The sequence below is a fragment of the Pelmatolapia mariae genome, linkage group LG4 (assembly GCF_036321145.2).
Source record: "Pelmatolapia mariae isolate MD_Pm_ZW linkage group LG4, Pm_UMD_F_2, whole genome shotgun sequence".
Lineage (NCBI taxonomy): Eukaryota > Metazoa > Chordata > Actinopteri > Cichliformes > Cichlidae > Pelmatolapia > Pelmatolapia mariae.
The window spans coordinates 24,080,001-24,104,909 of NC_086230.1; the positions used below are offsets into that span (position 1 = coordinate 24,080,001).

General features: G+C 40.5%; 6 protein-coding genes across 7 annotated transcripts; 3 read left to right on the forward strand and 3 right to left on the reverse strand.

The window, feature by feature from the left end:
- The first annotated feature begins 1,896 nt into the window (after positions 1-1,896).
- Positions 1,897-3,044, forward strand: ptger1c (prostaglandin E receptor 1c (subtype EP1)). Its single transcript, XM_063472696.1, has 2 exons — positions 1,897-2,727; positions 2,865-3,044. The coding sequence occupies exons 1-2, from the start codon at positions 1,897-1,899 to the stop codon at positions 3,042-3,044; spliced, it is 1,011 nt and encodes a 336-aa protein (XP_063328766.1).
- A 315-nt stretch (positions 3,045-3,359) lies between these two features.
- On the forward strand, positions 3,360-10,106 carry slc27a1a (solute carrier family 27 member 1a). Its single transcript, XM_063472058.1, has 13 exons — positions 3,360-3,754; positions 4,032-4,199; positions 4,298-4,692; positions 6,125-6,292; positions 6,891-6,960; positions 7,064-7,155; positions 7,234-7,343; positions 7,455-7,664; positions 7,752-7,878; positions 7,973-8,110; positions 8,620-8,784; positions 8,907-9,053; positions 9,151-10,106. The coding sequence occupies exons 2-13, from the start codon at positions 4,033-4,035 to the stop codon at positions 9,306-9,308; spliced, it is 1,947 nt and encodes a 648-aa protein (XP_063328128.1). The 5' UTR covers positions 3,360-3,754; position 4,032; the 3' UTR covers positions 9,309-10,106.
- Positions 10,107-10,222: 116 nt separating this feature from the next.
- trim35-13 (tripartite motif containing 35-13) lies at positions 10,223-13,873 on the reverse strand. The gene is made up of 6 exons (XM_063472082.1): positions 12,527-13,873; positions 11,524-11,619; positions 11,196-11,426; positions 11,077-11,099; positions 10,888-11,006; positions 10,223-10,798 (listed from the first exon to the last, which is right to left on the reverse strand). The coding sequence occupies exons 1-6, from the start codon at positions 12,932-12,934 to the stop codon at positions 10,260-10,262; spliced, it is 1,416 nt and encodes a 471-aa protein (XP_063328152.1). The 5' UTR covers positions 12,935-13,873; the 3' UTR covers positions 10,223-10,259.
- Positions 13,874-15,196: 1,323 nt separating this feature from the next.
- Positions 15,197-18,492, reverse strand: vac14 (vac14 homolog (S. cerevisiae)). The gene has a single exon (XM_063472052.1). The coding sequence runs from the start codon at positions 18,342-18,344 to the stop codon at positions 15,972-15,974; it is 2,373 nt and encodes a 790-aa protein (XP_063328122.1). The 5' UTR covers positions 18,345-18,492; the 3' UTR covers positions 15,197-15,971.
- Positions 18,493-18,564: 72 nt separating this feature from the next.
- LOC134626333 (zinc finger protein 239-like) lies at positions 18,565-21,446 on the forward strand. Of its 2 annotated transcripts, none has more exons than XM_063472062.1 (4): positions 18,565-18,978; positions 19,084-19,202; positions 20,178-20,283; positions 20,381-21,446. In XM_063472062.1, exons 1-4 carry the CDS (start codon positions 18,702-18,704, stop codon positions 21,271-21,273), a joined length of 1,395 nt encoding a protein of 464 aa, XP_063328132.1. In that variant the 5' UTR covers positions 18,565-18,701; the 3' UTR covers positions 21,274-21,446. The 2 variants fall into 2 exon arrangements, with proteins under 2 accessions (XP_063328132.1, XP_063328134.1); XM_063472064.1 differs by having other exon boundaries at positions 18,566-18,978; positions 20,384-21,446.
- Positions 21,447-21,725: 279 nt separating this feature from the next.
- On the reverse strand, positions 21,726-24,114 carry LOC134626338 (zinc finger protein 26-like). Its single transcript, XM_063472070.1, has 4 exons — positions 23,723-24,114; positions 23,396-23,532; positions 23,183-23,288; positions 21,726-23,096 (listed from the first exon to the last, which is right to left on the reverse strand). The coding sequence occupies exons 1-4, from the start codon at positions 23,991-23,993 to the stop codon at positions 22,402-22,404; spliced, it is 1,209 nt and encodes a 402-aa protein (XP_063328140.1). The 5' UTR covers positions 23,994-24,114; the 3' UTR covers positions 21,726-22,401.
- Between the last annotated feature and the right edge of the window lie 795 nt (positions 24,115-24,909).

Consider the following 24,909-nt stretch of genomic DNA (forward strand, 5'->3'; position numbering starts at 1 on the left):
ATTAGTCAAAATTGTATTTTAATGTTTTTCTGCTTTACATTTTCAGAAGCTTTAAACTGAATACATATTCTCTGTAATGTTTTTGGCCTTTGTGTATTGACATTTCCAACTTCATTCATTTTATTTTATCTGGAAAATAAAAACAGTGGCAGGATAAAGAGATCTATTTTTCTTCAGTCATTTAGCAGAAATAAAATGATGAAAATATGAGCCTACACGGTTTTGTTAAACAGCTCTCAGAAAATAACTTCCACTTCCACTCAATGACATTTTCCATCTTTCCCCTTATGTTTCTTACATCTGAGGGTTCATCTTCAAAGACTGAAATAGTTATACTCAGAGAGGAAATGGGAGACTGTCTCCACTTCCTTCCTGTTTACGTAAGATCACAGATAACAACTCTGAACAACTCTGAAGTCTACACATAGGTTTATGAATAATGCTGTTTAAGTTATCATTGCAAATTCCTTGTTTAGAAAATGTTTAAATACATGTCTAAAATACTTTTTCAATAATATTATTTTTAATATGTGAGATACCTGTTAGGATGTTGTTTAGCATGTGATGGTGCATCTACTAAGTATCTAATTATCATCTCCTCTTTCAAACTCTTTTGATGATTTAGGCCTGGTGTATGAATGTTGGAATTCGAGGAAGAAAATGTTAGTAAGGACTAACTCTGGTTATATTTCAACATTTGGGCTGACACCCATTTTTTGAGCTCTACTCTGTTCCAAATGAGTATCTCTTATGAGTAGATTACAGGACATGTTCAGACGGGGAAGAATAGTATGCAGAGAAACCTGTCTGCAGATAGAGAAAGAGAAAAGCAGACCAGGCAGGAAGAGGAGCTTTCAGAGGACAAGAAAAAAAATTAGGGGAGGGAAATGAAAGTAAATAACCGTAGGCAACTGTGATCATACTGTGATTTGGTACATGAGGCGTCTGTGTTATCAAGAGGCACATTCATCTTCCTTCATTCCTTTTGAGTGTTCATCCAAAGCAGTCTGAAGGTAAGTTAATGGCAATTTACTACATAGAAATAATACTATATGTTTAGATACATTTCCCTCTACTAAAATAATTTAAGCAAAACTTGATTGTGGGGAGATCTTGGCAAGATATTTCTTACTTACCTAAAACAAAAAAAAAGAAGAAATAAACAGATCCAATCATAGTTAGAGGACAACCTTCTTTGGTCACTAGTGACACTTTCCTAGTATTACCCTTGCATTCCTCTGTAATGATCTCACACTTACTGAAATAACTGATTAGCAGACCAGTGGAGATTTATTTATATTCATTAAAGCTCTAGTTGATGTTTCTCTATTATCTAAGGCCGAAAACATCAAAAGCTTAAGTGCAATTTAACTGCAGTTTTCCCCACTCTCCTTTACAGTGTTGCTTCAGTTCATTTATGCACAGCTCTCTTAGATGAGTTGAGGTCTGAATTTTGACTGGGGCATTGCAGCACTCGGTTTGGTTTCTTTTTCAGCCGTTCTGTTATAGATTTGCTCGTGTACTTCAATCAAGCCTGTTGCATGACCCTATTTGAGGCATGTTTTGAGCATTATTAGTCTACATCATTCATTAGGAATAAAAGCAGGGTTTTATCTACTGCTTTCCATTGTTGCCAGGGAATAGATGCTCTTCTAAATGCTCTTTAAATCCCATGTGTCAGAAACATACCACTTATTATTACTTTGAGCTGCCCAGTAAAGCATGTATCTACTGAGTTTTTGTTTGTTTGTTTTTAACTTCTCTGATGTGTTGTTGTCTATGATTTACTTGAGAAATCTAGATGGCAAAAAATTAAAATTAGCTATAAAAAAATGTAGACTTTAACTAATGCATGTTCTTCTAAACTTTTTCATAATTTTTTTTTTGTAGGTATCAATGGAAATGATGACAACTTGCCAGCTGAATCAGACATGTGGCCAGCCAAATAGTAGCGTCCCACCTCCCATGAGCAATTCAGGCTTAGCAATATCCTGCTTCACAATGTTATTTGGCACCATCTCCAACCTTGCTGCACTGGGCATCCTGGCCAAGTCTCGTGGTAGATTCTCCCGCCAGTCCAAAGCACCATTCCTACTTCTAACAGTGGCTTTGCTTTTGGCTGACCTGGGAGGTCATGTGATCCTAGGTTCCTTTGCACTGTATCTCCACATGAATCATCAGTATACTATGAAACTATGTGATGTCTTTGGAACAAATATGGTGTTTTTTGGCCTGTGCCCTTTGCTATTTGGTTGTGCTATGGCAGTGGAGCGCTGTGTGGCCATCACTAAGCCCTTTTGTCGTGTTACTATGATTACTGTGGCTCATGTGGTACGGGTTGTGTTATTCCTTTCCTCTCTTGCACTTGTTCTGGCAATTCTGCCTTTACTCAAAGTGGGGACTTATACTATCCAATATCCATGCACCTGGTGTTTTTTGAGAGTTACTTCTCCATGTTTCGCAGCTGACACTTACCTGGCTTTGATTTTCTCATGTCTGGGCCTCACTGCGCTCATCCTTTCCCTGTTCAGCAACACAATGAGTGTTGCCGCATTGGTGCATGCCAGAATGAAGACCCCCAATGGTCAAACAAACCACACAACCCACTTTGGTCGTCGTGAATCATGTACATCATCTTCTTCGCTGTTTTTTTCATTGGATGTGGAGGTAATGGTGCAACTGGTAGTCATCACTGTTGTTTCCTGTGTCTGCTGGAGCCCCTTCCTTGTGAGTGCTGCTTTTGTTATTCTGAAGACTTTTTTTTAGATATGATTTATTTTAATATTAGATCTGATTAATAAAAAATGACAAAGAATAAATAACACATCATAATTGTTTTCTCTCATTTTTCTCCTACATTTTAGATCCAAATTCTTCTGATGCAGCTCAAGCAAAGCCCTAGAACATCAGCTCAAAAGCTCATCTATGTGGCTTTACGTATAGCCTCCTGGAATCAGATCTTAGACCCCTGGGTTTACATCTTACTGAGGAAGACGGTGCTCTTCAGAGTTTGTGGACAGAGATGGACCCTGACAAGAACATAGTTCCACTATTTGCATTAACTATATTACTCATAGAGCACATAGATACTTTCTATTTATTAACAAACCAATAGCTTATTTACACAAGCATTTAGTGAATAAGAGATGGGGGCGGACTTGAACTACATTTCACAACATTTAGTAGTCTGTACCGGTTCTGTCATCAATAGCAGCTACTTGCAGATTGGCCAATGGGGCGGTGTTAGTTTTGACCAATCAAAATTGAGAAAAGCTTGACAAGCAGTGAGTTTAACAAATAGCGGACCTGCAGGAGAAGGTTAACGCCCGTGGTGGGTGGTGCTTCTGTGGCAGCGACTCTGTTCAATATGGAGTACAGAAAATAGCCACATTCAGGGGAGTTTAACTGTTCTCATTCACATTTGTGCCACTCGGGCACAAATTATACTCGCAGGCTCGTAGAGGACACGTGACTGGACTCGCTAACGTATGTTTGACATATTTATAAATGTACTTTGAATAAACTAATAAATAGTTGAGCACAGCTGCGCTGTAAGAAGTAAAAGTGTGCTAAGACTTGGAAAAAAAATAATACGGATTTTCCTGAAAACGCTTCATTTGGGACTTTCTCGACGCTCCCAACAAACAACTGCAGGACGATTTGAAATACCGCTGGTTTCCTAAATAATAAGGCGGGCCGACCTGCGAGGTTATCGGGTGAAAGGTGACAGTGCTTCTGTCTAATTGACCTGTAGGTAAGTTATGCGTTTAAAGTTTGTGCGTAAACAGTGGTTCTTTAAATGCCGCTTGTTCACATACGATGCTTAAATTTGAGCTGAATTTCCTGTAAAAATGTAATCTCCGTTCAGTGGTGTAATGCGACGTGTTAGTTACAACCTGTAAAAGTTTCTCGTGTGTACTGACCCGCAACTGTAGTACTTTAAGCCTCCAGAGTGGAACTCATGTAGGCTTTAGCTTAAGCCAGTTCTTTCTGCTAAAAGCTTCGTCTTTCTCCTTTTATACTGTGACAAGAATGCACAATGCAGCGAGTGTTTCAGCCTCTCTGGGGTCCATGGGACTGTGTCGTCTCTTCGGGGTGTCCTGGCCCTGGAGTCTGGCAGCAGGTCTTGGGGTATATCTAGGCACAAGCAGCTGGAAATACTTCTACATTGCAGCACGCACGGCCAAGAGAGACCTCAAGTAAGTTAACAACATCTACATGAAGTTGTGACTCATTTGCGTGTATATCTGTATACATCTTTGTGCTTAGACCTGATTTTTCCTGTCACACTCCCCAGTGGCTTGTATGTGCTCATGAGAGTGAAGCTGGCCTTATGGCGCTACATGCACCATGGAAGCAATATTCCTTCCATTTTCGCCCAGACAGTGAAACTCCACCCAAATAAACCAGCTCTCATCTATGAGGCCACAGGAGAAATGTGGACCTTCACCCAGCTGGATGAGATATCAAATGGAGTCGCCCATTGGGCGAGAGGTCAAGGATGGGTCTCCGGAGATGTTGTGGCCCTTTTCATGGAAAGTAGGCCATTACAGGTAGCACTTTGGCTGGGTTTGGCCAAAGTTGGAGTGGAAGCTGCACTCATCAACTTTAGTCTCCGCTGTGATCCTCTTCTGCACTGTATCGGGGTATCAGAGTCACGGGCGATTGTGTTCGGAGCTGAGCTGGCTGATGGTAAGAATGTAGAGATGATGTAGAGAGAGCTGATTTTAAAATGAGTATTTGTTTTAATTTTGTATAAATGGAGCCATTTGTATAAATCTGTGCTGCAGTATTATACCGTCAGCAAGGGACATGTGTTATGTTTGCACTCACAATACAACTAGTCTCAGCTACAGATTCCTTGCTTGATATCTGTAACGGTATAGTAGATGGTCATCTTAGGTGGTGTCTCGTTGTTAACACTCAGTTTGTATTAGAATATGTTATTAATCCCTAAGCAAATGATGTAGTTACAGTTGCTCCAAGACAATAAGAACAGTAACAGACTGAACTAATCTAAAATATTACAAAGTTACAAAGTATAAGAAATAGCTCAATTATAAATATCCAGAATATTACAGAGATTAAATATATGAGTGACACTGTACTCTAAACTTTAAACTGTAAAACTTTATTTTGTTGTTGTCACAGTAGAGCATATGCAAATATGAAGGCTTTAACTATTGCACTGTGTACTGTGCATTAGATGGAGAAATTGTACAGAGAGAGAGCCTCAGGCAGGAATGATTTCCTGTGTGGTTCAGTGGTGCATTTAGGTAATCTCAGTCTCTCACTGAACGTGCTCCTGTGACTGGGCACTCATGGAGTGGGTGGAGGGTATTGTCCAGAATTGTCCTTATCTTGGACAACATCCGCCTCTCTGACAACAAGGGAGTCCAGCTCCGTCACAACAATATTGGCAGTATCAGTTTATTGACTCTGTTGGCATCTGCGACCCTCAGCCTGCTGTAAAACAAACAATAATAATGACAGGGCCTATGAAATGTAAGACGAGTTGGACCTGTTGTTGGCATCCATGCTGCCAATGAAATTCTTGGTGAAGCTAGTTAACGCAGTTTAAATACAACTTATAAAAGCCAGAGACAATACCTGACATGAATTTGGCTGATCTCTCCTTCAATTGTGCAACCTTGAGCTCTTTAGTTTGTTTCCAGAGCTATTTTTAGATCGCTTAGTGGAAGTCCTATTCTGATCATTTACAAGTGGCATGGATCCCATGAATCTCAAACTTGCACAGAGAGAAAACATCAGCAACTGTGTCAAACTGGCAAATGCCAGGAATTTTTGGCTGTACCAACACAAGTATGTGATTAGATTCCCTGCAACTTTGTCCCCTTTACCAAAGTGGAATTCAAGTTAAAGGGCGAATGAGAATCCCAGAAGACCAAGTGATCGAAACATAAGAGTTCAGAAGCGATCTAAAAAGAGCAGATTGTGGTGAATTACTACCCAAGGTTATGACCTTGAAGAGCACCAGCTAAATTAAAATCATCTAATGGTGTTGGACAACTTTATGATCACACACATACAATCTAGAGAGTCTGAACTGAGCTGACTTATATCCCCTTTTTTATATCTAACTATGTTTCTTCCTGAATGCCAGCTATGTTGGACATCAGTTCCACCATGAGCCAGTCCATGGTACGATTTTGTACAGGAGACCTCAGTGCAGAACAGTTAGCCTGTCTTGCTGCTCAACCTCTGGACCCTATTTTAGCTGCTGCACCTAAACATCCCCCTTCGCCTTGTGTTCCCCCTAAAGGAATGAATGGTGAGTATCTCACTAAACTCAGCTCTCACTCTGACACTTAATCTGTATGTTAATGAGTGACTCTATTTCAGATACCTTCTTAAACAATGTGTGTAGCTGTTAACCTTTGGTTCTTGGTTGATTCTGAATTCCCAAAGTGTATGCGCCATACTAATTCATTTTCTCACACTACTATTTCTAAACTAAAATTGCTTTCCAGTAATTATATATCTCAAGCCTGATAAGGAAAATACTTGGCTAATAATGTGAGTCATTTTATGACAGTTGCATTCATTTTTCTTAGACAGCTGTCTGGAGCAGATAAGAGTGACTTGCTTGCACTGTCCAGTCTGGATATTAATAAACCATTTCCTAGCCCAGTGGTAAATCTGTCTTAGATGAATTAACATATAAGCCAGTATTAAAGGTGTGAGCTTCAGATATACCTTACATAACAGTTCAGATGAAATTGCCAAGGGAAATATTAAGCAAAGTAGAAACGATGTCTGCATTTTCAGTTCTTTAATGCGTTGGTTTCCAAAATGCCATCCCAGCAGTAAATGAAACACTATGTTAAATTGCAAGGTGCATTTTTATGCTATATTCTATTGTTTTGCAGACCGCCTATTTTATATTTACACCTCGGGGACCACAGGACTGCCCAAGGCTGCCATTGTGGTTCACAGTCGGTATGTTTTCTTGAAGAACCACTACCAAAAGGAAAAAAAAATCACCTTTCTTCAAAGTTAATACATTTAATGTTTATCTGGGAATCTCTGTTTTCTTTGACAGCTATTACAGAATTGCTGCTTTTGGGTATTTTGCCTTTCGCATGCGCTCTGATGACATTGTCTATGACTGCCTGCCTCTCTATCACTCAGCAGGTATGTAATGCTAGTCTACAGCTTTTAATGACTACAGTTTCACCTTCAAGGTTTGATCAAGTTTTCTTCTCTTTCCAGGAAACATTATTGGAGTTGGCCAGTGTCTGATCCACGGCCTCACTGTTGTAGTGAAGAAAAAATTCTCTGCCAGCCGCTTCTGGGAAGATTGTATTAAGTACAACTGCACTGTAAGCACCTATTGATTTCATTAGTATGGCATTTATAATAGTTTTTTGAAGTTATTCATAAACCATGAGGTTTTGAACAATAAGATTTTTTTTTTCCCCCTTGGCTTGTAGGTCGTGCAGTATATTGGGGAAATCTGCCGCTACCTCTTGTCTCAGCCCGTGCGGCCAGCTGAGAAGCAACACAAAGTACGGCTTGCTGTGGGAAATGGATTGCGCCCAAGTGTTTGGGAAGCCTTCATGGAGCGTTTTGGGGTGGCGCAGATTGGCGAGTTCTATGGGGCCACTGAGTGCAACTGCAGCATTGCTAACATGGATGGCAAGGTCAGCAACTACCATGTAACTTTACATGCATGTCCTCACTATTACAATGTTATTTGGATCAGAGTTTAGCTAATTCTGTCCTGCCAGGTGGGAGCCTGTGGATTCAACAGTCGTATTCTTCCCAATGTGTACCCCATCCGTCTGGTGAGGGTTGATGAAGACACTATGGAACTTGTTCGGGACAGCCGTGGGTTCTGTGTGCCTTGCCGCCCTGGTACTGAACATCTATACAGCAGTTACAACTTTAAGGGTTTTGGGCTATGCTGGTCTTCTTAGAGTGCTAAATTATAGTCCTCCATGCCTTGCAGGGGAACCAGGCCTTCTGGTAGGCCGCATCAACCAACAAGACCCATTAAGGCGTTTTGATGGCTATGCCAACCAGGATGCTACAAAGAAGAAGATCGCTCACAATGTCTTCAAGAAAAATGATTCTGCATATTTATCAGGTTGGGAATCATTTTTGTTTGATGCACCTATAAAGAAATTATTGTCCCTCGTCTTTTCTAAACAAACATTCATGAAGTCTACTGCAGTTCAGTCGGCTTGGCAGGAAATAGATTAAGTTCAGTGTCTGTTGCATTTGAGATCATTCAGATCACCTGGAGTCATTTCTCCCTGTTACCTGGCAAAATCAGCAAATTACCATATGATCAAGATGATAATGATATCTTGCACAAAGTTTTGTTATCAGAGTTTATATATAAACTTTTACTGTGACATCCACCTTGCTACAGCTGATTATCAATGTAGTGGGAGCTTCACCCATTTTTCTGTCTGTCATTGTTTATGCTTGCATAGCTTGCACATCATATTTTTTTAAAATTTGCTACATTAAACTTGTGTTTTTCAAGTGTTCAAGGTAATTGTTAAACAAAACTTGGAAGTTTAAATAACTCATGTCAGCGATTAATAGCTGTAAAAGCCGCACAGGTACTTTGCTTTACCTCCACCCCAGGTGACGTGTTAGTGATGGATGAGCTGGGCTACATGTACTTCCGGGATCGCAGTGGGGACACCTTCCGCTGGCGAGGGGAAAACGTCTCCACCACTGAGGTGGAGGGTATACTAAGCAATCTTCTGGGTCAAACTGATGTTGCAGTGTATGGTGTGGCAGTGCCAGGTAATGGTTCATTTACTTAACTGCCTTTAGCATTGCATTGGGACTATGTAGTTCCCCTTTATTGTTTAGTGATTTTAAAAGAACTCAGTACTACAACTATTTATTTCTATGCTTAACTCCAGGTGTGGAAGGTAAGGCAGGCATGGCTGCCATTGCAGATGCCACGGGGAGTTTTGACTGCAGCAATTTTTTGCAGAATATCCAACGAGTTCTTCCTCCGTATGCTCGCCCTGTGTTCCTGAGAATCTCCCCACATGTAGACACCACTGGTAAACTGCTCCTGTAGCCCTCTTTAGTTTTATGCTACCACTGATGACTACATATGAAAACAAATTATAATCTGTGTGTATCAATATTTCTGTATAGGTACATTTAAAATCCAGAAAACCAGGCTGCAGAGGGAGGGATTCGACCCACGACTCACGAATGACAAGATCTACTTTTTAAACACCAGAGGTGCGCGTTACGAGGTCATGAATGAGGAGCTATACAATGCTATAGTCGAGGGAAGAATGTCTTTATGATCTGGAGGCTTTAGCAGGGCAGTCAGGGTGCCTTACTTAAACAGCTACTTTTCAGAGAATGAGTAATGTATGGATATAGGAGTATGTGTGCATCACTCAGCCTTGATGCACCACAGTTGCAGGGAAGAGAGTGAGCGGGCTTCTGACATGAGTACTGTAATAGATAATGTTTTAACACTGTATAAGTAACGCTCCAGAACATGATGTGTGGGCATTTATTCCCTTTAATAGCATCTTTGTACATTTTCAGTAAAAACCTCACAAAATCTGAGCATCACCGCACATAGAGTGGAGTAGAAATCTTACATTAATGTGGGTAGGAAAAAAGGGTAGTCAAGTTAAACTTTGTTACAGGGTATGTACCTGTTTATAAACTGTGCTGCAAGATTAATACTGTATAGGTTTAAACAATAGTTTTGTGTTATTGCTGTGTGTATGAATGAGGCTAAGAGACCAGAGTTCAACATGCAGTGTATGTGGCTACTAGCTTGAACACTAACCCTAGAATCTTTGATATTTTTATTGCAATGGGAAACTAATCCCACTTGTCAAATCTGAACTTCTGAGGACACTTGTTTACAAATATACCAGCATTGCTGTTTTATGTGCCTTTTATGAAACTAAGATCTGTATTTAATGACTTTTTTTTTTTAATATGAGCTTAACTGTGTGTTGAAATCACAGAAGTGATATTTTCATCATACAATACTAGGTCACATATAGTAACTGTTATTGTGTAAAAAATCTCATTACTGTTGTAACATGTAGTTGTAAAGCTTGGGAAGATATTCACAATCATGGATCTGTTGGAAATTTTTTAACTCAAATGAAAGATTTTAAACTGTGTCTGTTTAAAGCAATTAAATGTTACTTTAATATCCTACTGTAACCTGGATCATTATGAAGAGCCTCAGAGTTTACAGAACAATTTCATAATGTCTTCAAGTTGATTTACTGTTCTGTTGATAAGGATATCCGTGAGGGTAGAATTTTCAGTGGATGCTCTTTGCAAGCAGTGCAAAAGTAAGGAAAGGCTCTAGGCGTGACAACATCTGTGAAGGTGTAGAGGGGTGTTCTCTGTCTAGGGTCGTAAAAGGTCACCTTGCCTCTGTCCATGTCTAAAACCACTCTTATCGCATCCGGCTTCTTGGTCATGTTGAGCGGCTCCCACGGTGCTGTGCAGGCTTTATGCTCTCCATTGCGAAACCTTATAGTCCAGAATCCCTCTGCTGGTGTTAGAATGTGTTTACCCTTCCTGTTGATTGTCTCACTGGCTACCCCGACCACCCAGTAGGTGTTGTCATTCACCTCTACATCCCAACTATGGCGTCCAGAGGAATAGCCCTCAGCGGCCAGCATCTCAGCACTGACATCAAAACGTTCTGGGTTGTCTGGGAGCTTGAAAATCTGGGTAGAGTTCTGCACAACTGTGAGATCCTCGGAGATGATGAAGCAGCTAGCTGCTGTGTTCGGATCCAGAATCACAGGAGCTTGGGGAAATAAGTAAGAAGTTGGTGCTGTGATAGGCATAAAAGCATGACAGTAAAACTGGCAAACAAATTCTGTGCGTGAAACTCACTGTATTTGACTATCCTCTTCATCTTCTCCCACACTTTATATTTCAGAGAGCCCAAGTGCTTGGCCACATCAATCAGAGCACTAGATACCATTTGTGGATTGGGAGAACTTTGCCAGGTTCTGAAAAGATACTTGAGCAGTTAATTTGTAAATATTGTTAATAAGCTGAAGTGGATGTGGTAGCACTTACCTCCTTATTGTTTCCTTGTATTTCTGAAAGTAAAAATAAAGAGGATCATTTATCAAATGATACTTTTAAATATATAAAAACATTACAGTCCGCTTGTTGTTCTAATTAATCTGGTCTACCTTAAGAAATGGGATATCTTGAGTTGACATCTCCTGTTCAACTAATTTGATGGTGTTGGAAAGAGATGCCATTTCATCGTTGATCTCTTCAATCGTCTGGTTAATCATTAAGTTCTTCTGATCCTCCTCAGCCTTTAAATCAGAAAGTCTGGCAGCCTCCTGCTCTTTAAGGAAACGGTGAAGGGCTTCAAATTCCTCTTTGATCTGTGTTTCAGTCTGTTCAGCTTGGTTCTGGAAAGACACATGATTGATGAGTAATCATTGCTTCTGCACCTTGGCTCTTTTTGAAGTCCAAAGCAACATTTGGAACTGATGGAACTGACAATACCTTGGCATGTTCTGCCATTTCCTCACAGACCATTTTTGTCTTCTTGTACAGCTGTAATTTCTCTTTCAAAGGTAAGACTGCACTCTTTAGTTCCTCCTTAAAAAAAAAAAAAAAAGGCAGGCCATCAACTCTTTAAAACAAGGTCACTCTGGCAGGTGGCCAAGCTGCCAGCACAATGTGGGGCTTTCAGCTGCTGCATACCCTTCATGGCAGCATTCCATGTCAATGCAAAGCTGCACATTACATCAGCATTGGTTTTAAGAGACAAATATCTTTTTATCTGGTAACACAAACAAAATCAAGCTCATGAAGCTCAGCATCCGAACACGAGTATAATATAGGCTCCTATAGATTTAAGTATTAAATGTTTACTGGTCTTGAGACCAGGCAGAAGAAGGCACGAGCAGAGTTAATGTGGCGTCAGAGAAACCGTGTGGGAGTCGAGTTTCAGTTCTTTCAGCACAGCAATAGCAACAGTAAACCAAATATATATATCTATTATTAGAATGTTAATGAACTCTGCCAGAAAAAAAGCTTCACACATAATGTATCAGCATATCAGACTCTGAGAAATACAAAAGAAGTTCAGAAGCGTAAAGTCAAAAGTAATGAAAAAACAAATTTTTTTTTTGACAAGACTTAAAATACAGTTCAGGTGCAACATGATGCATCACCTGTTTATAAAATGATAAACAGTCTTTGAGGTTAACTTCTGAAATTTAGTCTCAGACTATTCAGGACTGTCAAATTATCCTTAATTACACAGGCTTAACCTTACTATTGTTAATCTTAGGTTGTAGTCATTGACATGTAATTTACCTTGCAAACACTGTGGCTGATACTTCAACAAACATTTTTTCATTATTCATTGCGTCATTTGCAGATAGAGATTGTTTTGTGCAAGTTTATATATGTTTAAGATAAGGAGATCTAATTAAACCGTGCAACTTATGTTTACAAAAAGTAAATGGTCTGAGTATCCCTGTGACCTTAACATGCTTACCTTGCAGTCATGGGCACCTTCCCCGATGGCATAAAGCCGGTGCCCAGAGTGTGCAGCTGCTTTCCCACATAGACCACAAATTGGCTCTAAGTCTTCCACACAGAAGAGTGTGAGCTTTTCTCCATGCTCTTTGCAAGCCTCTGGGTCATTCTTGCTTCTGTCCTTCTTGAAGGATTCACAGGCCTTCTCGAGCACAGTGCTCACGACTATTTGATCCATAGAGGAACGGCGCCAGCAAAGAGGACAGTAGTGTGAATGTGAATCCCCACTGTCTTGTGTGTCCCAGCTGTCTTTCAGACAGGCTTTACAGAATTTGTGTCTGCAAGTGAGCACCACAGGCTGACTTAGAATATGTCCACACACTGGGCAGGAAAGGTCATCCTCAGTATGAGCACGTCTGGTGGCCATTCTTCTACACAGAGCTTTGATGATATGACAGGATCCAAAGCCACTCCCATGTGCTGGACGGCTACTTCATCTTAACCTCAGGAATAAGTGTTAATATCTCAGCTCACACAGGCATGCTGTGTTGGGTTGTGCATGCAGATTGCGCGTTCTCAAATAAACACCACCCCTGAGAAAAAAACATCGCTTTATCAAAGAGATTTTATCTATTCAGATGTGCACAAATAATATAATCCTAGGGATGACAGAAGGGAAAATAGTGATGATAGAGTAGCTGCACCCTCAGTGATCTTCTCATTACACTTATGTTATTATCGCCTCTAGTTATTTGAGAAGTTTCTGAAGTCTGTGTGTAATAAAAGAGGTGACTAAGAAACAATGTCCAAAATAAGACTCAGAGTGGGGGTATAAATAGAAAGAAGTCATCACCACCGGAACATTTTTTCTCTGTTAAGTTTAGCTTTGGACATGAGGCTTTTAGGAAATGACACATCATTTTTCCATATCCCTTATGGTAGTCCTTATATTTCAAAAAAGGTGTGCAAGCAGTCACATGGTTGTCATGACAGTGGATTTGTCCATTTTAAACATCTATAAAAGCAAGCTGACCTGTTTCTTATTAGAACAATCAACCCACCCCAAATTAGGTTGAGTGTGTTGATGGGAAAACGGCACAGGGATTTCTTAGAATTAAAATTAAATAAAGTGGGTTAATTTTATTTTTAGCCGCCTGCCTTCTTGTTGAGATGCCAAAGTGAAATTTTGATTTGTGCTCATGCCAGAGCCAGGGTAGCAGTGGATTTATGTGTTTAGTCACATGATGAGGTTAGAAGGTATTACAGTTCACAGATTATTAAGCCTGTGGGGAAGATCATGGAGTGTTTTTAGCAGTTGTTGCCAGTTGTATGGGTTTTATATTTTTTCATGACGAAAGCAAGTACTATAAAGATACACACTGTATTTTGATTGACTACAATGTTGAAATAAAAAAATCAGCACCGAAGCAAGCTAATGTATTGAGGCATATGTTGAATTTTCTTTTTTTATTTTGCCCACCTTACAATCCTTACAAATGCCGCATACAGCAGACAATCTCCAGATCAGCTACATAGAGTGGGGAAAAAAATCTGTCACCATGTGCTTGCTACTATGGATGTGTAAGGTCGAGTGTCTTTAAAACAGAGAGGACACTTTTAGTCAAGAAGGCTTTTCCACATACATTGCAGCAGCAATCATCCACCATTTGGAAATTTAATTCAGTACCAAAAAGATCTGCATCACTGTGAATGTATTACGTACAAATAAGTATCCCCTTGTAGCCAAATAGAGTGGGAGAGAGACCCAGAGCCTTTAGTTTCACCACAAATTAACAGATATGAAAAGATGTGTATGTATGTATGTATGTGATGGAAAAAAGACATACAGTATGAGCCACGATGATTATAACTGATTAAGTGAAAACTGTTTTTAGGTGCCCCTGCAATAGATTGGTAACCTGTCCAGGGTGTACCCTGTCACTCCCTCTTTCAAGTACAAAGATCAGCACTAAAATATATTTTCTGGTAGAAGAATTAATTAACATTGGGAATAATTAAGGAATTCCATATGTAAGTAAGATCCTAGAAAAGGTTTGGTATTAACAATACACTTACAGGCCTAAAACAGAATAGAAAAACATTGAGGAAAGCAATTAACCAAGTCTAAAATAATAATTATAATAGTAATAGCAATAATAATATTTATAATGATAGTAAGAAGAATGTAATATATGTAATGTTATATAATGTAATGTTAACACTAGTCTGTTTATAAATTCACATATAAATTCTTTGACACAAAACAAAAAAGAAGGATTTTCTCTGTTGTTTTATATGACAGATCCCAGGAACAACATCTAAGATCTCTGTTAAGAAGAGTGCGGAGCTAGGAACAGCTAAGAGACTCCACAGGACCCTCAAGCTCCCAGGCCTCTGGTAGAGGACATGATCTTGAAGGATTGACCGCCAGCAGGGGCGAGAGGGGACTTTTTTTTTTTTTTTTCCCCTACTATTAACAGCCTATTATGACAGAATAACTCCCAGTCAGTGCCCCAATATAACAAAAACTGAGAATGCCTTCTCTTCAAACATAATTTAAATACTGAAAATATGGTGCAAAAGTTGGCTTAACTTTCTAAAAGAAAATGTCTGACTATTAACAGTATAGTAATCATTTGTTATTTTAAGACATTTTAAAAACAACACTGAAATGTTTCTAATCACATGGTCCACTTTAATCATTTTCACATTGGAATGACAAATGTTCAAAGACAAAAAAGAGCATTGATAAGTAAGCAGAACAGACACTGTACAAAAAAGCAAAAGAATTAAATGCTCAAAGTGTGTAAGTAAGTTGTTGTGAAACAAAACAACAGCCCATACATGGGTTTACCAACAACATATACCATTCATCAGCTCCTTCAAGTTTGAAGTCTTACTTTAGCGCAGTCAATATTAAAAAGAGATTTCTTTAATGGCTAAAGTGAGGTTAAGGCCAAACTGAACATAAACTCTAGTAGTACTACTAAACAAAGTATACCACAGAAATACAGTGGCTCACATGGAAATTGAATTACATGGTGAATTACTTGTGCACCATTTAACTCTAGAATAAATGATTAAAGTAAATGATTGTCAGTTTAACACGAAACATTGCGAATGTTTAATTTACCTTTAAAAAGAAAAACAAACTGACAGGGCATAATGGGAACTCAAGATATTGCCTAATATGACCAATATTAGATGAGTTATGAGCAACTATGTACATTTTCCATACTAAATTTACACAGAAGAAATTAACTATTAATTTGCTTTGTAGTGTAATGTATTAAATACACATTCTGATTATTTGATTTATTTTTACCTAGTATTTCATTGACAAACACTTAAAATTTTACTTACTATTGTTATACTATTTGGCTTCAGTAACAGTTCTCATCTTACAACCATATTATTATTTCACTCCTTGATATTTGTTTTTTAAATCTCATCTTACTATGACTTCACATCAGCTTCCTGTCATGGTGATCAGAGGAACGCCCAGAGCGCTGGTGTCGTACCTCAAGGTGTTTGCTCTGGACACGTTCAAAATGCTGGAGCAGCTCACTGTAATCCACCTGAGTGTGAGAGGCACGTCTGGAAGCCACTTGCTGTTTAGAGTCCATATACTTGGATTCATCTACAGTCCTCATGAGTTCTGGATTGGGAACACAACTCAAGCGGTGGGAGAGCAGTTGAAAGGCCTGGCTCTGGGGCAGCAGCATCAGCAGACCGTACAGTGCCTTTATCAGGTATGGGTTGTTCTCCACATCGAGGAGCTGCAGACGCAAGTATGTAAAAATGGGGCTTTCTATAAGCTGTACAAGCTTGTCGACCTCCATCAGGAAGTCAACTGTAACCTCGAGATTTCCAAACTTTTGGATCAAATCATAGGCATGCTTGTAGTTCTGCGTGAGGAAACAAAGTGAAACAGTCGCCACAGGGTTGTGGCACCAGGAACGATACAGGCAGCAAAACAAAGCACAGCTCTCCTGAGTGCGCAGGTCTTTCAGCTGGTTGCGCAACTCAAAGAGCTCAGCTGAGGTGAGCAGGATAGTGTTGAGTGTCTGAACCATGGTGGATGCAAATTTAAGGTCCTCCTCCTTCAAAAGGATGTCAGCCATGGAGTGGAAGATGTTCTCTGCGTGAAGCAACAGACACAACTGTCTGATGATGAAAGCTCCTCTGTTCTCCAAAAGCTTTCTCTCCAGACTGAAACGCTTGAGCAGGTTGATCATGAACTTGTAAAAATAAGAGTTCATACTGGGAGTGGAGGGGGATGAGTCCACCCCCTTGGATCCTGTGCTGGACTGCTGTGCAGGCTTCACACCCTCTGGTACCTTGAGCACCACCTTATTGTCAGTGTTGTCACAGGACAAATTTTGGTCTGTTTGGCCAGCAGGGGATGATGCTATCTCTGCTAAGACCTCCAGATCTTTCAGTATGACCTCATCAGACTCATCGGACAGAGTTTTCAGGAGCATGGGAAAGAGACTGTCTGTGTGGCAGAACATTTTGCGTGGCGTCTTGATGTAGAGGTGATAAAGCCATTTAAGCACAGCTATGCGGGTCATCATGCCAGTGGAGGAGTCATGAAGGTGGCGGTCCAACACCTGAACAATGCCATCCAGGTCCAGAGTTACCTGAGGCCTATCAGCACTTGCTGGAGTGAAGAAACTGATATTACTGAAACCAACAGACTCCTGGGATGCATTCAGCATATCATTGCTGTCTGTCTCTGTTTTGGGCTTGTCATTTTCCTTAGATGGTGACCCTGTACTTTCACGCCTTTCCTCCTCCTCTTCCTCATCATCCTCAGGAGTGACCAGTTTCATTAGACTGTAATTACAAGCACTAGCAGCTTCTTTAGTATTCTTCTTTCTGTCATCATAGGAAAGGCAAGGGAGCACTGCAGTCAGGATGCCAGAAGAGTACGGAAGCATCACTCTGCCCGCAAGCTGGATGAACTCCCTCATCCATGTCATAGCTGTCAGCTGGATCAGATCATTTGTTAATTTGGTCTCATCTGCAGCCTGGCAGTGGATAACCAATATGTTGGCCATCTCAGCAAACTTCACAGTAGAGGGAATCTTTTTAATCTCCTTTAGAAACTCTCCAAGCACCACCTCGCAGGTCTTTCTAATCTCTTTGCTATTGTCCCCCATGATCTGGAAGAGCCCGTCCAAGATCTCAGGAAGATAGTCTAACAGGTGGATGTCTGGCACAGACTCCAGAACATGAATCCAAGAAATTATAAACTGCCTGGCATACTGATTGTTGGAGTAGATTCTCTCTCTCAACAGTGGAACAAATGCCACTAAGTCAAAACTGTTGCTTTCAGTGACAATGTCTTTCAGTAGTCTATCCAGGAGTTCAGATCCACTTTTTACATTTGGGTCAGGATCTGCTGCAAGTTTGCTGAGACCATCAAAAAGCAGGTTGAAGTGGGGCAGCACAGCTCCCCTGGCCACTTTGACTATGTTATAGAGGGCCTCACAGGCATAGTAGCGCAAGCGGCTGTCTGAGTCATTGAAACACGTGAGTACAGGCTCAATGAGCTCCTTCAGATACAGACCCGACTCTTTTCCGAGGGCGATGGAGCAAGCTGCCAGTCCAATGAGTCCCCCTTTCCGGCTGTGCGGGTGTTGAGAGAGGGCAAACTCCGAGGCTAAAATCTGGATCACATGTCTGATTTGAGTGGCGTTGTTCTGAGCCACAAACTCCCGCACCAGCTTCTCGATCTCTAGAGCTGCGACTTTCCTCTTTTCGTACAGTTTATCATTCAGAGCCCTGACGATGTTGGGCGTCAACGGCGAAAAGTCTTTCTCCGTGTTCATTTTCGCAGCTGCGTTGGACCCGGATCCGGTCTGCTCAAATCTGCGTCGATACGCGAGGAAACGTATTGCATTTAATTAATTTGATGAAGAGATAGTCAGCTGCTTCTGCTTTCATTTGCTAAACCAGGAAGCTTTCTAATTCAACGCAGCTGACCGGTTACATCCACCGGAAATACGTCACAGTTGCAACATTTATTTGGGTCCCGCTTTGTGTGTACCGTTACCTCAGATTAGCTTGATTAGTTACGTGTTCAGCCAATGAGCGTTTTCGTTTCCTTTGCTAGCTAACGACTTCGCACGTTGGATTTTAAGCATACTTTCTTTGAGCTGTTTGTGTCGTAGCCACGATCAGCAGCCATGGCGAGCTGCCGCTCTTTTCACTCGCAGCTCTCGTCCATCATGGAGACGATGGCCAGGTCTGCCCTGAGCCAGGTTTGCAAACTGGTGGACGAAGACTCGGCTGAGCTGCGGCAGGAGCTGTCTCGGCTCCTGTTTGCAAATTCAGCCCTGGCAGAGAAAGTAAACAGCCTGGAGTGCGAGCTGACTATTGTGAGAACCGACGCCCCTAGTTTGTGCAAAAGTTCTCGCAGTGTGGGTGTGCAAACTGTGTGCTTCAGAGATGAGGATGCTGCTGGTAGCTGAATTTATTCGCAAAAGCAGATCTGCTTTCGTGATCGCCGTCACTTTTGTATTTCGTTGTGTGTTTATTTCATGCTTTTATTGTTTGACCTTTCTTTAGTGCCTGGGCCTCCCACCATAGAGGGGATCTTTGGAAAAGATTGGTGCATGAATCTATGGAAAGACAGAGACCCGTACAGTCTGCAGAGATACACAGACTCACCACAGTCCCCTGATAAGGTGAGAGCAAGTTAGACTCGGGTATGACGTATTTTCTGTATTTATGCCTATGAGCAATTTATAACAGAGTTTCCAGACAGGCAGAATATATAAATGGTTTAATATAGAATACTGATTACCAGGGTGCACACATTCTGCTTATGCACATTGAAAAGCAGACCCTATTTTAAATGTATTTAATAATAAAATGTAAACAAAGTAATGCTAAACAATTCATTTGGAATAATATGGAATATTTATGATATCAAAAAAAATCAAAACACATGCACATCTTCCACAGCATCTTTTAGAGGGGAATTCAAAGTTTTTCCTAGGCCATTGGCTGCTTTTTCACTAATTTCATGTTTTCGCAACACTGTACACCCACAGGATTACATTACATGTTCCAATTTCTCTAAAGCTATAAAACAGTTGTTACTGGATAACCAAATATGTTGTCATACTCCTTCTTTAATTGTCTATTAATGCCATCTTCCTGCCAGGCACTGCAAATGAAAATTAGCTTGTATGACTAAATCTGGCGTAGTTACATGATGGACTTAAATGTTATTGTTAATTAATGTGTACTGTCCCTTTAAAATAAAAATAAACATAAACATGGAGAAGTACCACATTAAAGGCTGTGTTGAATGTTTTCTTTATTTTTGCTTATGAGATTTTTATCTAAACACATGCTAATGTTTATAATAAGTAGTAAAGAAATGTCTAGCATAAATTTTGCATATTGTAGGTTTTCAGTCCTAAAATCTTTTTTTTTTGTTTGTTTAACTGAAAAATTCATAATGATGAAGCATCACTATATTTGAGAAGCTGGAATCAGGGAAACACTGGGGGGGGGTGTTTTGTTTTTATATCAAAATTTGCTGCTGATCATCAGTCATTTCATCATTAGTTACAACTGACAAAGCATTACTGTTACAAAACATATTGCTGTATTAAACTACAATTTAGGATCGGACGTTTTCTGTTTTGTAGTCTGTGACAGCACTATCTGACCAAATAACTGTGACTGAGATCAAAGAGGAAGACTATGAGGGGGATGCTGTCAGTAGCTGCCAGCAGGAAACGCTCAGCACAGAAGGTAAGTGAGGGAGGAAGAACTTAGCCAGGGGAATATACCCTGCAGATGCAGCAGCTTTAGTAGCTTTTTCAGTGTTTGAATTTTTGCTTTTGTGCAGCAGAACATGAAGACAGCATGGCTGAGGAATCAGAGCAACTTTCTGTTGGTTACACGTTCGATGGCAGCACTTGCAGTCTGTCTTTTGATCAAGATGGGGAACAGGTTGTATCGGTGGGTGGTATTGAAGAACCGTCTGTGCAGGTGGTATCCATCAATGATACAGAAGAAGCTTTCAGCACTCATATCATTCCAATCGAAGAGGATGACGACGACGATGATGATGTTCAGTTTGTTCAGGAAAGTCAGCAGGAGCCAGCAGTGAACACTAATGAAGTTGGGCCCAGCCATGACGAGCAGCAAACAATGCCAGTAGACAGTACAGAAAAAGACTCTGCTGTGGATAAAGAGTCTCACAATGACTTTAATGTGCGTAACACAGAAACTTCCAGAGATCAAAACAGAGAGAGATTTACTTGCCAAATATGTAACAGGACATTCTTTCACAAGGGCACTCTAACACACCACATGAAGTCACACAAGTCAAACTTTTGCAGCATCTGTAAGCAACACTTCCCGCACAGGAACAAGTTAAACTCGCACAGCTGCCTTCCTCCAGTTCCATCTCACAGAATCAGTAAGTCGTGCGAGTTGTGCGGGAAGAGCTTTGCCAACCCATCGGCTCTGAGGATTCACTACGTTGTCCACACAGGTGAGAAACCCCACAGGTGCAGCTTATGTGGGAAAGGGTTTACCCAGAAAGGCAATCTGAAGTGTCATCTGCGCATCCATACGGGCGAGAGACCGTTCCGCTGTGTTAAATGTGGGAAAACCTTCACGCAGAAGGTGAACCTCAACCATCATTTAATGGCACATATAAATCGAGAGGTTGTAGGCGAGAGGCCCATACCTAGGAGACACGTGAAGAACATGATAGCAGCAATCAGTCAGTAACAAACTGAAGTAACTTATCAACTTTGACGCCTCTTCTACGGTTTTAAAACTTTAGCAAAAGGATAGTTAATGTTATGTCTGTAATAAATTGTAGTCTGTAGTGTTGTGCTTAAAAACTCTTGTATGGAAGAAAAATATTTTAGTAGTTTGGTGTTTTGACTTTACAAATAAAATACAAATGTTTACATTATGATATAATTTCTTACATTTTCTACTTTTTAAAGTTGCTTTTTTGTTCAAAACTCACAAATTTGTCAGTTTTAGTAACGAGGCTCATAACGATGAACATGCAGGTGAGTACAAAGGGAGGAGTTTCAGGAGCAGATTTTTCTTTGGTAAATGTAATTCACTGAGCTGGGTCAGCATAGACTGTTCAGGGTAATTATTACAGGAACATTTGTTCTAAATCTCCATTTGGACATTAAGACAGTTCAACACAATATAAATATTTATTTCAAACAGTAACACTCTTTTGGAATTCATTCAAATATTATATGACAAACAAGCATTTTTTTTTAAATATCAATAACATTTTTTTTCAAAGAAACAAGAATGTATGTTGCCTAAAAATAAGTCAAGGCATATGTGAAATATAAAACATGACACTTGGGCAATGACACAAACTGATTTAATCTACTTCTATTTTGATGTGAAGAGGTAGTTTGAAGGTTTATGCTACACATGTGCAAATCATGGAGAACCTGCCTAAAGTAATTATTTTGCTGCCAGCTTGGGCAAGCCTTTTGTGGTCTGAAACATGAGGTATTTAAACATGTTACACGTGCATGGATGAGAAGCCAGCGAAGCTTTTTTTTTTGTTTTTGTTTTTGTTTTTTCATCATGGATCAGAAGTTCTCTCTCATTTTTGATGATTTCCTTGTTAAGCATGATGTGAAATGTCTTGGGGACTCCAACCAGTCAAACCGAATCCCACCAGTCTAATGGTTCATTTAAAAAAGGACACATATTTTCCATACTGTTGTTGGCTGTTGCTGAATTTGCATTTGTAACAAAGCTAAAGGCGTGCCAAAGAATGAGCAGTAATGATAACCACATGGGCATTAAAGTTGGTTTTGTAATAGAACAAGTATTTCAAATCTTTATAATGTTTTTAAACCACGTTGAGGGTTATATGGACATGTTGGCCGATGATGAGCAACTGTGGGTGGTACTGAGAGCACTTCTGTCAAAAGCTTCTGGTTTGACCGACAAATTGAAACACTGGTGGTGATTTAAACCATACTTGTACGCGTAACATTTCCCACAATCCACACAGCTATAAGGCTTTACACCCGTGTGTGTCCGGATATGTATATTCAAAGAGCTTTTCTGAGAAAAACTTTTTCCACAGTCTGGACAGCTGTACGGCTTTTCACCCGAGTGCACACGTTGGTGCAGTTTCAGGTACGTCTTCTGTGCAAACCTCTTTCCGCACACTGGGCAGCTGAAGGGCTTCTCGCCTGAGTGTCGCCTAATGTGGACTTTCAGGCTGCTTAAATAGTTGAATATTTTTCCACAAAATAAACACTCAAACTGTTTGGTTGGCTTCACCGGTTTTTCCTGAAGGTTGAGTTCTTTGGTTGCGTTCATGTGAATACTGTTCGTATAGTTTGAGTATTCTGTGGCAACTGAAGGAGGATTTGTGTTGTCAATCAGAGCACCCATCGCCGCATCGTCTATTAATTTGTCCATAATTGTCGGCTGTGCGCGTTGCTGTATTTCACTGTCAGTCGTCATAGAGAAGTTGTTCAACTCCCCCGAGTGAAGTTGGAGATCATCAACAGATCTTTGAAGCATGCTGTCCTCTTCAAACATCCCAACAACTGTTAAAAAGAGAGCCACTGTAAACCAATACACACACAGGACAGGATTATGACTTGTGTTTGGTGTCTTTTTAATATGCACTTACTTTTTCTGTTGTCTGTGAGCCTCCTCTGCTGTCCAATGGGATAATCATCATACATCTCCTCCTTGACAAAAATCAGATCAGGTTCTCTTTCCATCATATTGATTGCCTACCAACAAGAAATGACAAGTAGCTATGAACACAGCAATCATTCAGTGAGTTTGCCGCTTGTTACAAATACAAAACTTAAACCCAGACTGCAACTGATTCACCAACCGCAGCTCCCATGCTGGTTGTAGCGGCAGTCTCCACTGGTTCTCTTCTTTGAGAGGGCAGCTTCTCTTCTCTCCACAGGTCCATGCACCAGTCCTTCCCAAAAACTCCATCAATGGCTGGAGCAGGTTGGTGCTGTTCTGGAAGAAGAGAAACATGCAACATTGGGACTTGCTAGAGAATGATGATCACCAGTATGCAGAACAGAATCTCAGAAGAGATGATATGCAATAAAGCTATTCGGTCCACTGTAATTCTAGCCCCATACTATAAATATCATGCAGGATGTGGAAGCCCCCTGGTATGTACCAGTCTGCACCGATTTCTTACCTGCAGGGTGCCGATCCCGGCGACTGACGCTGTTGTTGACGTGTTCGGGGTACGTCTGTGCCTCCCTCGCTGCTCTCAGCTGGACCTCCAAAGAGTAGCACCTCTTCTTCAGCGCCTCGTTCTCCGTCTTGTGCAGGGATATCTCGGTGTGAAGGACGGAGGAGCACTCATCAGCCAGGTTGCCTATTTCAACCAGAGCCGCCTTTGTTAGCTTATCCAGAATAGCGGCCAGCTGCGTCCTAAAACTGCGGTTTGTGGTGTCGCACATCATTTCGTCAGCGAGGCTCAGTATTTGGAAATATTGGAACGATTCTCAGCGTAGGAACGCAGCTCCTTTAATCAAATATGAAATGTACAGCTGTGCCGCAAGGAATTGTGGGAACACGCTTTCTTCGCCCCCACCCCCAAGCTGCCGAAGACAACACCGTGGAAAATTCAACGCAATATTAGAATATGTTTTCTGCCTGCACAGATGTTTTATCTCCCTGTTATAACAATATATGTGGAAATAAAGACATCTCTTTAAAATCACACCTTATTGCCAACCTCTCCACCACACAGTCCGTGCGATTCACAGCCCTGCTATGGCAAGAAACCACTGTGAATTTACATACAACGAGCAAAGTATAACAAATAAATGTATCTTTTTATTTTATTCTCACAGCGTCTGTACTTATTTAGAATATACACGGTAATGTTGAGCGCCCTCTCTCGGTCACTGTTAAAATCTGCAACACAACTTTGTTGCCAGCATGATATGTATCGGTGTGACTTTTAGCATAGTGAGTATCACTATGAAGAAACATTAATTCATTCATTTTGTGACTGTTAGTTAATAGTAGAAACTGAGATGATAATAGTTTCATTGATATGGCTTCTTAAATCACTCTATTACAATCACTGCCCTCTAATGGTAACAATGAAGTACTTTAACATCCTTAATTCAGAATTTTTTAAGCTTAAGAACATTTTCTGTTTAATTATGATTGTTATGTGAATGGGTAATATAGATGGCACAGTGGTCCACTGGATAGCAATGTTTCCTAACAGCAAGAAGGACTTAGATGAGGATCCACCAGTCAGAAAACACATCTTTTGTGTGGTTTGCATGTTCTTCCTGTGCTTCTCTGGTCTCCGAGTACTCTGGCTTCCTCCCACCGTCTAGAGACATGCATGGGTGACCTTAA